Genomic DNA, 11,318 nt, shown 5'->3' on the forward strand with positions numbered 1-11,318 from the left:
TGGATGGATGGATGGAATGGTGGGTGGGTGAATGAGTGGGTGGATGGCTGGCTGGCTGGCTGGATAGATGTATGGTTGGGTAGGGGGGTGGGTGGACGGGTGGATGGATGGATGGATGGGCAGGTGGATGGGTGGGTAGATGGGTGGGGCGTGGGTGGATGGATGGGTACATGGGCAGGTGGATGTGGGTGGGTGAAGGATAGATGGAGAGTGGATGGATGGATGGGTGGCTGGTTGGATGGGTGGGTGGCTGGTTGGGTGGGTGGGTGGATGGATGGGTGGGCGGATGATGTTGATATTCATAAAGCAAGTAATGGGCAAATATGTATATACAAGAACTGGCACAGTATCCCCCCTCCTAATCAATCTTTTTTTCTTCCCTGTTACTGGGAAGTCCACAGCCTCCTAGGCCCAGATTGAGGAGACACCATGTCGTTAAATCTGCTCCTTCTCTCCTGCCCACCATCCCTGCCCTAATTCAAGCTATGTGCTCCTTTTCCTGGCCACCACACTGGGACCTTAACTTTTCTCTGCCTCTGGGCTTCTCTTGTCCCCTTCCTCCACATTGGTTGCAGATTTTATTGCTCCGACCCTATCTTTCCCTTCTGTGTCTTCCACATGATGAAATCCAAACCTCTCACATAATTTTTCAAATCCTCCCTGCATGGCTGTGTCTGGCTTTCCAGGACTATCTTCTTGTCCCCCACAGAAGATGGGGGCCCTGCAATCCCCCCCGATTGCCCCACTCTCGTGTCCTGATTTATGTTCTTTTCTCCATCTGGAACACCTGTCTCCTTACCCCGCCTTGCCCAGTGAAAATGATGACTCCTCCCGTAAGTCTCCCACACCCGGCTCCAGAGTCGTCCCAAATCAGGAATGAAGTGTTCTTTTTCTGAAACACTGTGACACTTCTTCCATCTTGGAGGTGTCCTCTGTCCATCCACCCATTCATACAACACCCTTTGATCCCTACCGTGGTCAGCCCTGCCTTGGCACCAGTGACAGCAAGAGGAAGGGGTGGTTCTGGTGGGGCAGGCAGCCATGACTGGGGCAGGGGAGTCCCTGCTGGGAAGTGGGGGGCAGCCAGAGTGAGTCAGTAGAGTCTTTGCAGATGGAAAGCCCTGAGGCTGAGGGAGCAGCACGTTGCAAACCGAGGTGTGCTCCCAGAAGGGCTGGGGCAGGGCAGGGCGCGTGTGGGGGGGCTAGGAAATGGCTGAGAATGCATCTTGAACATCTTGAAGAGCCCTGAATGCCAAGATGAGGACTCTGGCTCGGCTAACAGGGGGTGCCAGTGGTTGTTATGAGCAGCTCGCGCCTACTGCAAGAGTGGAGAGTTGATGTTCTGTGTCTCTGCCTTCCCCAGACACTAGGTGAAGCGACATAAGGCTGTGATCGGCGATCTGTGTGTTGCAGACCCAGCCTGCCCTGAACTGAACTGGCCCATGTGGGTGGAGGGTAGACGGCCGGTTTGATGGGTGGATGGACAGGGGAAGGCAAAGAGGGACACCGTGTTTCTTTCACACCCGCCGAATGCCAAACTCTACCCTGCGCAGGTGTGCTTGCTGGAATGTCGTTTCATTTCAGTTTGTTTTGTGAACAGACGAAGGAATGAGCTCAGATGAAGGTGGCCTGTCAAGAGCTCACTGCTCTTAAGGGACCAAGCTGGGAATTTGGCCAAGGCCTTCTGACCCCAAGTCCGTTAGGCGCCCTTGGAAGTGCCCACGATGGGCTACAAATGGTGTAGGGCGCGGCAGGCAGGAGCCATGCAGCTGGATGGACAGATGGACACATTCCCAGATGCAGGAGTCTGAGCCAGCCGGTTCTGCATGCCCCACCCCCGCCCAGGCCAGAGACAACTCACCTTGCACCCCCTTCCCTGGCAAGCCTCAAGCTTTTCTGCCCTGGCTGTCCCCCGGAGGGGAGTCATGGTGAGCTCCCTTCTGCCCCTCGGAAGCACTAATTCCCACCCACCCCCACCCCAGAGCTAATCCTGCACCATTCAGAAATCTCTGACCTACCTACAACCTGCACCAGATGGGCCTGCCCTGTGCCAGCCGGCACCCACAGCCGAGCCAAGGGGAGGAGGGGACAGCTTCCGGACGGGAGCCCACGCAGCAAGACCCAGGTCTACAGGCCATTGTCAGGGCACGGCAAGAGGGCAGCAGGGGGGCAGAGCTGAGGTTGGTCTGGGGCCTCCACTCCCCAATTTCTAGGGCCCCCTTCCCTTTGCTGCCTCCACAGCACACACACTCATGCACACACATGCACACTCACACACAGTTGCTCCTATATACATGCACACTCAAGCCCACACGTGACACATACACACGCACGCATACTCACACCCACACACTCGTGCACACATGGTCATACGTGCAATTATACTTACATGTTCACACTCACACACACTCACTCACACAACGCAGTCCCCCACGGCGGAGCCCAGAGCTCAGTACACAGGCCTGCAGGCAAAGGTGCGCCTGGCGGTGGGTGATGCTGACGATGAGTCAGGAGGTGGGGATAGCCGGGTGGCCAGGGCGTGTGATGCCAGGGGCAGGGGTGGGGCTCAAAGACGCACAGAGGCAGAGCTGTCCAGGCTTCTGTCCTTTTTCCAGGGCCAGCCTCCCTGGCCTAGACCCTCTCCTCCCTCCAGCCCCCACGTTCCGCCCCCACCTCACTGGGCGGCTGTAATCAGTGACATGCACCTGGGCTTGGACCCGCAATCCGGGGACAGTGATGATCTGGCTAGACATGAGCCAAACCCTTCCGGAGTGACAGGGAGATGGGTCCTGCCGGTGGGGCCCTTCAGTCCTTATACATTTGCACCGAGCTCCCCACTTCGAATGTGAGTGGATCACAGCCTCTCTCCTGCAATCTTGGTCCATTTCTTTCTGCCTTGCCCTGGGGACATGAGGTCCTGTCTGCCTGGCGCCCTGCTCTGCTCCCAGCCAGCTCCTCTCACAGCAGTGAGGGGCTCCTGGAAGTTGTACCCACTCAGGGTTTGGGGTCAGGGGTGTGTGGGACATGCTTGGTGGCTCTCTCCACCCCCCGCCCCCCACCGGGCACCCGGGCCACCAGGACGGACTGTCTAGAAACCATGTGGGAGAGGGAAGGCAGAAAGCAGTGACTTGATCAGAGGCCCTGTCTACCGTGGCCTCCTTCTGAATGCCTGCCTGGTTTCAGGGTCCCTGTGAAGGGCTTGGAGAAGTTCTCGCACTGTCCTCCTGTCAACAGGAGAAAGGCTCCAAGGGTCTTCATCGGTGTGCGGCTCCATCCCCGCATGCCCAGGGGCAGCCCCAGGACCCCATCCAGAGGACAGGACATTGAGCCCTGGGTCTGCTCCGCAAGAACTAAGCTGGCTGTGTAGAGAACGCAGTCCTGCGCCCCCCCGAGCCCTGTCAAGGCAGCCTGGAAGCTTCCGCAGCTCAGGATCGGGACGGGCAGCCCCGCCCTGCTGGCTCGGAGCTAGCCGGCAGCCATGTGTCTCTGGATCCCATGAGGCGGCCCCCACCTGCCACCCCCCGCTCCCCCTGCCCCCTCCCCTGCCCCACTCACTTTGAGGGAGTAGGCCAGCGCGATGAAGCCCAGGCAGCAGAAGTTGAGGTAGACGAAGTTGAAGATGGACCACAGGTAGTAATCGTTGACCTCGGTGGTGTCTGGGTAGACTTCGATGACTGTTGTGGGGTTCGTCATAGTCTTCTTCTCGGCTAGGTGCTTGCAGGGCTGGGGGGCACCAGAGGCCCGCACGCTGTCCGTCTTGCTGCTCTTGGACTCCATGGGGAACAGGGTGGGCGCCATGGGGGGCGATGCTGAGGGCTCAGGGGCCGGGGCCACTGGAGCCTGCAGGGCCGGGGGCTTGGACACACAGGCAAAGCAACCCTTGGGTGAGCCTGCTGGGGGCCTTGGAATCCAGAAGGCCCCGTCCAGGGGGACTCGGGCTTCCTGGGCGCCGTCCGTGGTGCTGGCCGGGGCTCCCAGCGGCGCTGGGCACTGGCCGGGGCCCTGGGCCTGGAGGGAGGCAGGGAGGAAGAATGAGCTGGGTCCTGCCTGCCCTGCAGGGCTTGCCCTGGTGTCCTGCAGCATCTCCCCTGCAGACACAAGCAGCCCCAAAGGAGATGGAAATCCCCACCGAGGCGGCCAGCTGCCAGCCTGCCTCCCCGACCCGCCCCAGCCACCCCGATGCCAAAGCCCTTCACAGCAGCCTTGGCAGGAACATCGGGGGCTTTTCATCACTTTGCCATCTGCGCACAAACATTCACCCACTGACATACAAAAGCAACACCCCCCCGTACCCAGCAACGCCCCAACTGACAGGCTGTTGTAATAGAGCATGCCAGCATCCCAAACACCCCGGCACACACAGGCCAGACAAACCCACAATGGCAGCGTCTCGGCCACTATCCGGGAGAATGAGCAGAGCTCTCCGGAGCACCTGCAGGCTGACAACACTGACATGGACCACCAAGACTCTCCAGACCCCCGGGCGCACCCGTGTGCTGAGATGCTTCCAGGTAAACAGCTCCGCACTGTGACACACAGCGTGGACACACACAGCCACACGGGCTCGGACGCAATCGCCCGGGGGCGGAAACGGCCACTGCGGGCGCCCCAAACTCGTGCGCGTCGTCCCCGCCCCCAACCCCGGCCCAGAGCGGCGGGGACCCCAAGCGCTCGCTCTCGCTCGCAGGGAGCCACCCAGCCCGTGCCACAAACAGACGCACAAGGACACTCTGCGAAACGCGCACTTCTCCAGCCAGGCACTAAGGCGTCCGCGCCCTGCGCCCCCCCCCCCCGGGGGGTGGGTCTGCGGCCGTCACCCCGCGACCCGGCCCGGGGCTGCCGCAGCCGCACGGACGGACGGCGCGCCCCGCGCCCTCACCTGCTGGCGACTCCTCGGCGGGCGGACCGACCCCTGCGCCGCGGTCCGCGCGTCCTTCCGCCGGCCGGCGGCTCGCTGTCTGCCCCGCAGCTCGGCGTCCCGGCAGCCCAGCCTCGGCGGGGGGGGCGCGCGGGGCTGGCGGCGCCGCTGTCCCCGCTCCTGCGCTCCCTCCGCAGCGCCAGGCTGGCCGCGCGGCTGCAGCCCCAGCCTGACTCACGGCGCCGGCGGGCGCAGCCACCTCCCCGCCTCCTCCCGCCCGCAGGGTGGGGGCCGCCGGCGCCGGCCGGAAGCCGGACCCTCGGGGGCTGCAGAGCCGGCGGGGGTTGCGGGGATGGGTCCTCCTACAGTGCCACCCGGTGTGCCCGAGCGCTGAGCCTCTCTCGCCTCCCTGCCCCTCCCTCTTGCCGAGCCCCCAGCCTCTCTCCCCTCTGTCTCTCCAGGATGGAGCCCCTTCATCCTCCTGCTGTCCTCCTCTGCCCCACCCCAGCCACCGGGATGGCTATCTGAGCCCCTTCCCCTCCGCTGCCCCCTCTCAGACTGCCGGGTCCCTCCCCTCCCCACATCTCAGTCCTCACCCCTCCTCAAGTACCAGTCCTGGCCTGGCAGAGCCCCCACCCTAGAGAGCCCAGGTACCCCAGCCTGTGCCCCTCCCCAGCACATCCCTGCACCTAACCCAGCCCCCATCTGCTCTCCTGTTCCTGTACACCCCTATCCCCAGCCAAGCCCCTTGCAGGCGCCCGGCCCCCAACGGTAGCACCTCTCTGAGCCCCAACCCCAGCACCCACCTCTGCACAGTCCTGCCCCTAACCGAGGCCCTAGCCCCGGAGGCTACCAAGTCCGGCCTTCCTTGAGCCTTGATGTGGCCCCGTCCTTTCTGAGCCCACCCCTGTGGAAACTCTTGACCCCCTTTCCCCAGATCTGACCCTACACACCCCAGCCCAGAGCACTCAGCCCCACCCCCTGAATTTGCATCCCTCACCTAGTTCAGTCTTGAAGGCCCTTACCTCTCACTGGTTGGTCCCCTCTGCCCATGGGGCCAGATGTTCTTCTCCAAGCCCCTAATGACCCTTGTCTCCCACTCGCCTGTCCATGCCTCTGCCAGCCCTGCTGGTCCCACGTGGGCCGTGTCCCCTGCAGATGCCCCTTCCTCTAGCCAGCGCCTGCCGGCCCAGCCCCAGCCCCCTCTGGGGGCCTCCACTCACTCCACACCCTCTCGCTCTCTCTCACATGTGTCCCCAGATGACCTCTCCTTCCTGCAAAAGTCCCAGTGAGTCCCATCTGCAAGGGAGAGAGAAGCCCTAGCCCTCTCTGCCTCTCCCGGAACACGCCCCCCCCCCAACTTGCAAGTGCCCTCTTCACCAGCCCACCAGCCTCCACAGACCCCAGACCCTCCAAAGCCCCCCAGAAGCTGCGCCTATGTGTGGTGGCCCTAGATTTCCTTCCCCAGCTTCCCCCCTCCCAAAGCCCCTGTCCCCTCAGAAGCCCTGGCTGCCGCCTGACCAGCTCAACCCGCCTCCCCATCTCCACAAGCCTCTCCTCCAAGCCTGGGTCTTCTCAGGAGCAATCCTTGCCCGCCTATGCCCAGTCCTCTGCCCACCCCTGCTCTCCCCAAACCTCTCTGAGTCTGAGGCCTTCCCGGAACCCATCTCGCTGGACAGGCCCCAGCCCCTCCCCGAGCCCTCCCCTTCCAGCCCCACCCCCGCCCCCTGGCCCAGCCTCATCTGTGGCTGTCAGGAACCCCAGAAACCTCCAGGAGGTTGATAAAAGCCCCTGTGAGTGGGAGGGGTCCCGGGCACCAGGGCTACCCCCCATCCTGGCCACGTCCTCGGCAGAGGCAGGCCCAGCCCAAGAGCCCACAGGCATGAGGGAGGATGGGGACTCGGGGGAGGATCAGGATTCAGTTCTCCCCCGTGCCACACCCACTGCCCCCTTCCCAAGGGCCACATGTAGGGGCACCTGGACCCGCAGGCCTCAGGCCGAGCCTGACCTACGGTGCAGCCTGCCCACGGTCGGCTCCACACGCCACCAGCTCACCTGGGGCCGGGCACCGTCCCACCTGCCACAGGCTCGGCCCTGGGCTGCTGTGGGCAGGCAGGCTGCCGGCCGTGGCCAATGGGGCTGGTCCGCACAGGAGTCCAGCTGGTCCTCAGACAGCAGGAGAGGGGCGCCTGGCCCCCAGGGGCCTGCTCCAGGTCCCAGGGTGGAGTCAGGGCCCCCTGCTCCAGATGGCCTTGAGGCTGCCTCTCCCTGGGCCCCGGAACCCAGAGCGGCGGTGGGGAGAGCACATTAGCCCCCACTGGCCTCCTCCCAGTAGGGGAGGGAAGGCGCTCGACTCCATTCGGGCGTCTTCCAGGCAAGGGCAAGAGGCAGGAAATGCCCACCGGGGCCTGCTGGGCTGGTGCAGAGCATGGCAAGCCAGCTGGGACGAGTGCCAGGCGCTGAGCTGAGCTCCCCGTGGGGACCCGCCAGCGCCCTGGTGAGGAATGCCCTGTTATTACCCACCTTCTAGTCAGACTAGAGGCTTAGGGTTGGGTCATAGAGGCTGGATCTGAGCCGGGAGGCAGATGCTAGGGGCCAGAGGATCCCAGCCAGCAGCCCAGGGCAGTCGCACGGGTCCTGGGCTCTGGGCAGGAACTTCGGCGCCCTGATGGCGGGTTGGGGGCTGGAAGCTCAGCCTGTGCTCATCTACACAGCACCTGGGGAGGGACCAGGGGCATCCGCTGTGCTTTTCCCCACCTCCCAGAGAGCAGACGGAGGTGGTCTCCAAGCTGAGGGTCACAACTGCAGGGCCAGCAGAGTCGGGGAGGCGCCGCCAGGCCCTGGCGGGTGGAGGCGGGTCCCAGGGCAGCCACCAGGGGTTTGGGGGGGCTGTTGAAGGAGGCTGCCTCCTTCCTGGCCAGCTCTGACTCCAGGTGTCTCAGGACACAGAGGCTTGGATGACACTGTCTCCCCAACTGCCCTGCCAGGCCCTGCGGCTCTGCCGTCTCCCTGCTCGGATTTCAAGTGCGGAGAGCATGGCACACGTGTTTATAGGCCTCCTCGCAATTCTGGCTGAATGCTTGTTAAAGGTGCCAGCTAGGACTTGGCTCTGGGGTGCAGTCCCCTGGCCCCCTAGGGCCAGGCCAGTGACAGCCAAGGCACTGAAGGCCGAGAAGACACCAGGACGGTGACATCGGTCATATTTGCCATTTCCCTTACACCTGCAGCGGGTGGGCTCCAGGCAAGAGTCCAGAGCCGCTGATCCAAGGGAATTCTGTCCCAGTGGCTCTCAAACTCCTGTTCATCCCCTAAAACCTCCTGGCTGTGTAGCTGCCTCTGGGCAGATGAGCCCAAGCACCCCTCAGCAAACTCCCAAGAGGCCAGATCCCCAGGGAGGTCACTGCAGCCTGAGGGAGTTCCTAACTGGGATCCCTGAACCCGAGACTTCAGGCCCCCGGCCTGGCCTGCTCCATCATTGGCTTGCTTTGCAGACGGCATTCAGGTGCTGGCCAGGAGGCCCAGGAGGCAGGCTGCCCCCTCACCGTCAGCCTCGCACAGGCTCCTATCCTAGGCTCTCATGGGGTGTCAGGGGGGCTGCGGAAGACCAGGTCCCTGCTGCTGGTGGAACATCGTAGGGAAGCATGGCAGGCACTCACCTGGACCACTCCCTGAAAACCGTGCTCAGTGCAGGCCCTGGCAACCTCGCCCAGCCCCACCCTGCAGCCTCCCACCAAGGCCACATCCTGCTGGTGGTCACTGCCCCAAGCCTCTGGGCGAGCCAGCCCTCCGCCGGTGAGGCCGGGCAGCAAGCTAAAGCCCCCAGGGTCCCCTGTGCAGGGCAGGGGGGCTGGGGTCTGGGAGCCAGGGCACATCCAAAGCTTCTCCCCCTGCCTGTAAGTCAGGCCTTGGGAACAACAGCCTCTCACCAGCCACACCGGCTCCTTCCCATGTCCAGATTTAGAACCGCCCTTCCCACCAAACACAAAACACGCCAACACAGAAAAAAGAGGCCCAAACAACTGTATTTCCGTGTCAACTTTGGCTCCCGGTCGCTCAAGAGAGGAGCAGCTGCAGAGAAGGTGGCACCAGGCCCCCTCCTCCCCTTCTTCCCTGACCCTGGACCAGCGAATGCCCTCCTGGATGGGGTCGAGCCCCAGGATGACCCCCAAGGCGTCACAAGGCTGGCTTTTGTCTCTGAGTCCCGACCCTTCCAAGTCCTTCCTGCTTGTCCTCAGGCCTGAGCTGGCCCCTTCCTCGATGGGCCCACACAGGAAGATAGGGGGGCCGGCAGCGCCCAGCTCCAGACCCCAGGCCAGGCGGCAGCGGAGCCCAGAGAACAGCCTGGCTCGGGGTGGGGGCTCAGTCCAGAGGTCCTGGCTGGGCAGCCAGGCCCCTGAGACACAGGCTGGGGGTGGGTGGGGGAGGGTGGTCCTGGGATGCGCAACGGATGGGCTGCCAGGCCAGGCTGGGCTTCCAAGGTACTGAAGTGGCTCCACACTCTGGATCAGCCTACTGGCTGTCCCGCACCCTGCCCCTCCATTAGACAGACACACAAGACAGGCAGACAGGCGGGCGGCATTTCTGCAACCAGGGCTGGGGAAAACCACAGAACGAAACGGCAGGCCCGGCAGGCCGGCGCCTGCTGAGCTGGGTTGTGAGTGTGAGTTTGAGCGTGAGTGTGTGTGGCAGGGGCGGCTGGGAGGGCGGGGGTAGCCGGCCTCCTGCTGGACTCCTTCCTCCCCAGCGGGCGGGTGGCTACAGCCTGGTGGCCTCGGCCAGGCCCACGCGGTTCTGGTCCCGGTCGAACACAGTGTAGTAACGACCGATGAAGACGTCACCCAGGATCCAGAGCGGCCCACCGGGCGGGGGGATGTCCATGCCCATGAAGCCGCTCAGACAGATGGTCTTCCCGCCCTGCGACACCTGGGACGGCCACGGTGGTCAGCACCCTGCCTGCCGCCCCAGCCGGCCGGCCCGCCACCCCGCCCCCGGCCTCCACTGACCTTGAGCGTGTAGTCCTCTGAGGACAGCGTGTAAGGATTGCTGCCCAGCTTCAGGGTGACCTTGGGCAGGGTGGACACCTTCTCACAGGGGATCATGTACTGAGGGAGAGAAGACAGAGCAGCTCCGGGGCAGTGCGGGGGGCAGTGGCTGGGGCACCCCGCCCAGGCAGCCCGGCCCGCTCACCTCGCCCTGGATCAGCGGCACGGCCCCGATGGCCTTCTGCAGCTCGCGCACCTCGTCCACGGGGCCCACGATGAGGGAGGTGCCCGTGTCCAGGATGGCCTCGCAGCCCCCCTTGCAGAGAGTCAGGCTGCTGCCCACATCCACCCTGCGGGGGAGGGGGTGTGAACACCCCGGCCTGGGCTCGCGCTCAGGGTGGGCCTTGGGGGCGGGGGCAGTCCTACCTCCAGGGCCGCAGCCTTGCTGGGACCCTTTCTTCCCCTCTCTGGCTGTGAACAGAAGTGCGCTGGGGGCTCAAGAGGCCACGAGCAGGTTAACTGCCAGCCTCCAAGTCTCGAGCAGCAGACAGCCAGAGCCCAGGGGCCAGGAGCTCAGCTGGGTGCCAGGAGGTGGCAACGGACACCCGGGGCCAGGGGGCCCAAGGGCCATAGCTACCCAGCCGAGCAGGCGGCTGGGCGGAGCCCCCGCACACCACGCTCCCCCAGAACCAAGCGCGGCCCCCCAGCTAGCACTCACTGCTCCATGTGGACCTGCCAGTAGGCCTTGCGGGTGACGTTGAGGAAGGACAGGGAGCCCTTGTAGTACTTGGAGTCCGTGCCGCCCAGCATCAGCTCGCCCCCAGGCTGCGCGCCGGGGTCCCTGGGAGGAGAGAGGGGCGGAGTCAGCTGCATTTGCTCCTCAAGCACAGCCGGGGGGGGCTGCCCACCCCAACCCCCACCCCCACCCCATGCGTCCAGCCTGACCGCAGGCCCGACAGAACGAGCTGGGGCCAAGTCAGAAGGGGTGCGTGGAGCTGCAGAGATGGAAAGATCCGGAGGGGGCATGAGAAGGGGAGGACGTCCTTCTCCTTGAGGAGCGGGGCTCTGATCCCACGCTGTGTGGCCTGCAGGCCAAGCTCCTGCTCAGCCAGCAGAGGGGCCCGGCCTGCCAGCCGGAGAGCCGGGGCCAGGCTAGCGGGCGACAGGGAAGTGAAAGCTAGGAGCCCAAGGAAGGGAACTGCGTCTGCCTGAGAACACACCAGGGAGGGCTTCTGGGAAGAGGCACTGGGCAGCGCTGAGAGTTGAACCAGCTCATTCCTGCCCTGGGGCCTTTGCATCTGCTGTTCCCAAGGATGCCCTCATCCTCACCCAACTGCTCCCGCGCCCCTTCACCTCTCAGCTTTCCTGCACTCAGCCTGCACGGCTGGCCCTGCCCCGGCCTCCAGGCTCTTCTCCAGACTTGGCGTTTGAGCTCACCGCCTTCTTCCCGGCCGGTCCGGACGCAGAAACACCAGGCC

General features: G+C 64.2%; 2 protein-coding genes across 2 annotated transcripts in view; both read right to left on the minus strand.

The window, feature by feature from the left end:
• The window catches only part of IFITM10 (interferon induced transmembrane protein 10), a 13,519-nt gene extending 6,994 nt beyond the window's left edge, over positions 1 to 6,525 (minus strand). Inside the window, exons 1-3 of the mRNA XM_044919535.1 lie at positions 6,494 to 6,525; positions 4,880 to 5,087; positions 3,556 to 4,008 (exon numbers count right to left, since the gene is read on the minus strand). Of these exons, the coding sequence (XP_044775470.1) occupies positions 3,556 to 4,008; positions 4,880 to 5,087; positions 6,494 to 6,525 (693 nt within the window). The remainder of the gene's footprint in view (positions 1 to 3,555; positions 4,009 to 4,879; positions 5,088 to 6,493) is intronic.
• Positions 6,526 to 8,861: 2,336 nt separating this feature from the next.
• CTSD (cathepsin D) lies at positions 8,862 to 10,739 on the minus strand. Its single transcript, XM_044919458.1, has 4 exons — positions 10,559 to 10,739; positions 10,046 to 10,190; positions 9,862 to 9,960; positions 8,862 to 9,781 (listed from the first exon to the last, which is right to left on the minus strand). Exons 1-4 carry the CDS (start codon positions 10,711 to 10,713, stop codon positions 9,614 to 9,616), a joined length of 567 nt encoding a protein of 188 aa, XP_044775393.1. The 5' UTR covers positions 10,714 to 10,739; the 3' UTR covers positions 8,862 to 9,613.
• Between the last annotated feature and the right edge of the window lie 579 nt (positions 10,740 to 11,318).

Source organism: Neomonachus schauinslandi, chromosome 11, assembly GCF_002201575.2.
Source record: "Neomonachus schauinslandi chromosome 11, ASM220157v2, whole genome shotgun sequence".
Lineage (NCBI taxonomy): Eukaryota > Metazoa > Chordata > Mammalia > Carnivora > Phocidae > Neomonachus > Neomonachus schauinslandi.

What these genes read in the sequence shown, in the direction of transcription:
- CTSD (XM_044919458.1), bottom strand. Translation starts at nt 10,713, where the DNA reads ATGCAGCTGACTCCGCCCCTCTCTCCTCCCAGGGACCCCGGCGCGCAG. An exon ending in TGCCGCTGATCCAGGGCGAG is followed by an intron (nt 9,961 to 10,045) that starts GTGAGCGGGCCG and finishes TCTCTCCCTCAG; the next exon opens with TACATGATCCCCTGTGAGAA. An exon ending in CAGAGGACTACACGCTCAAG is followed by an intron (nt 9,782 to 9,861) that starts GTCAGTGGAGGC and finishes TGGCCGTCCCAG; the next exon opens with GTGTCGCAGGGCGGGAAGAC.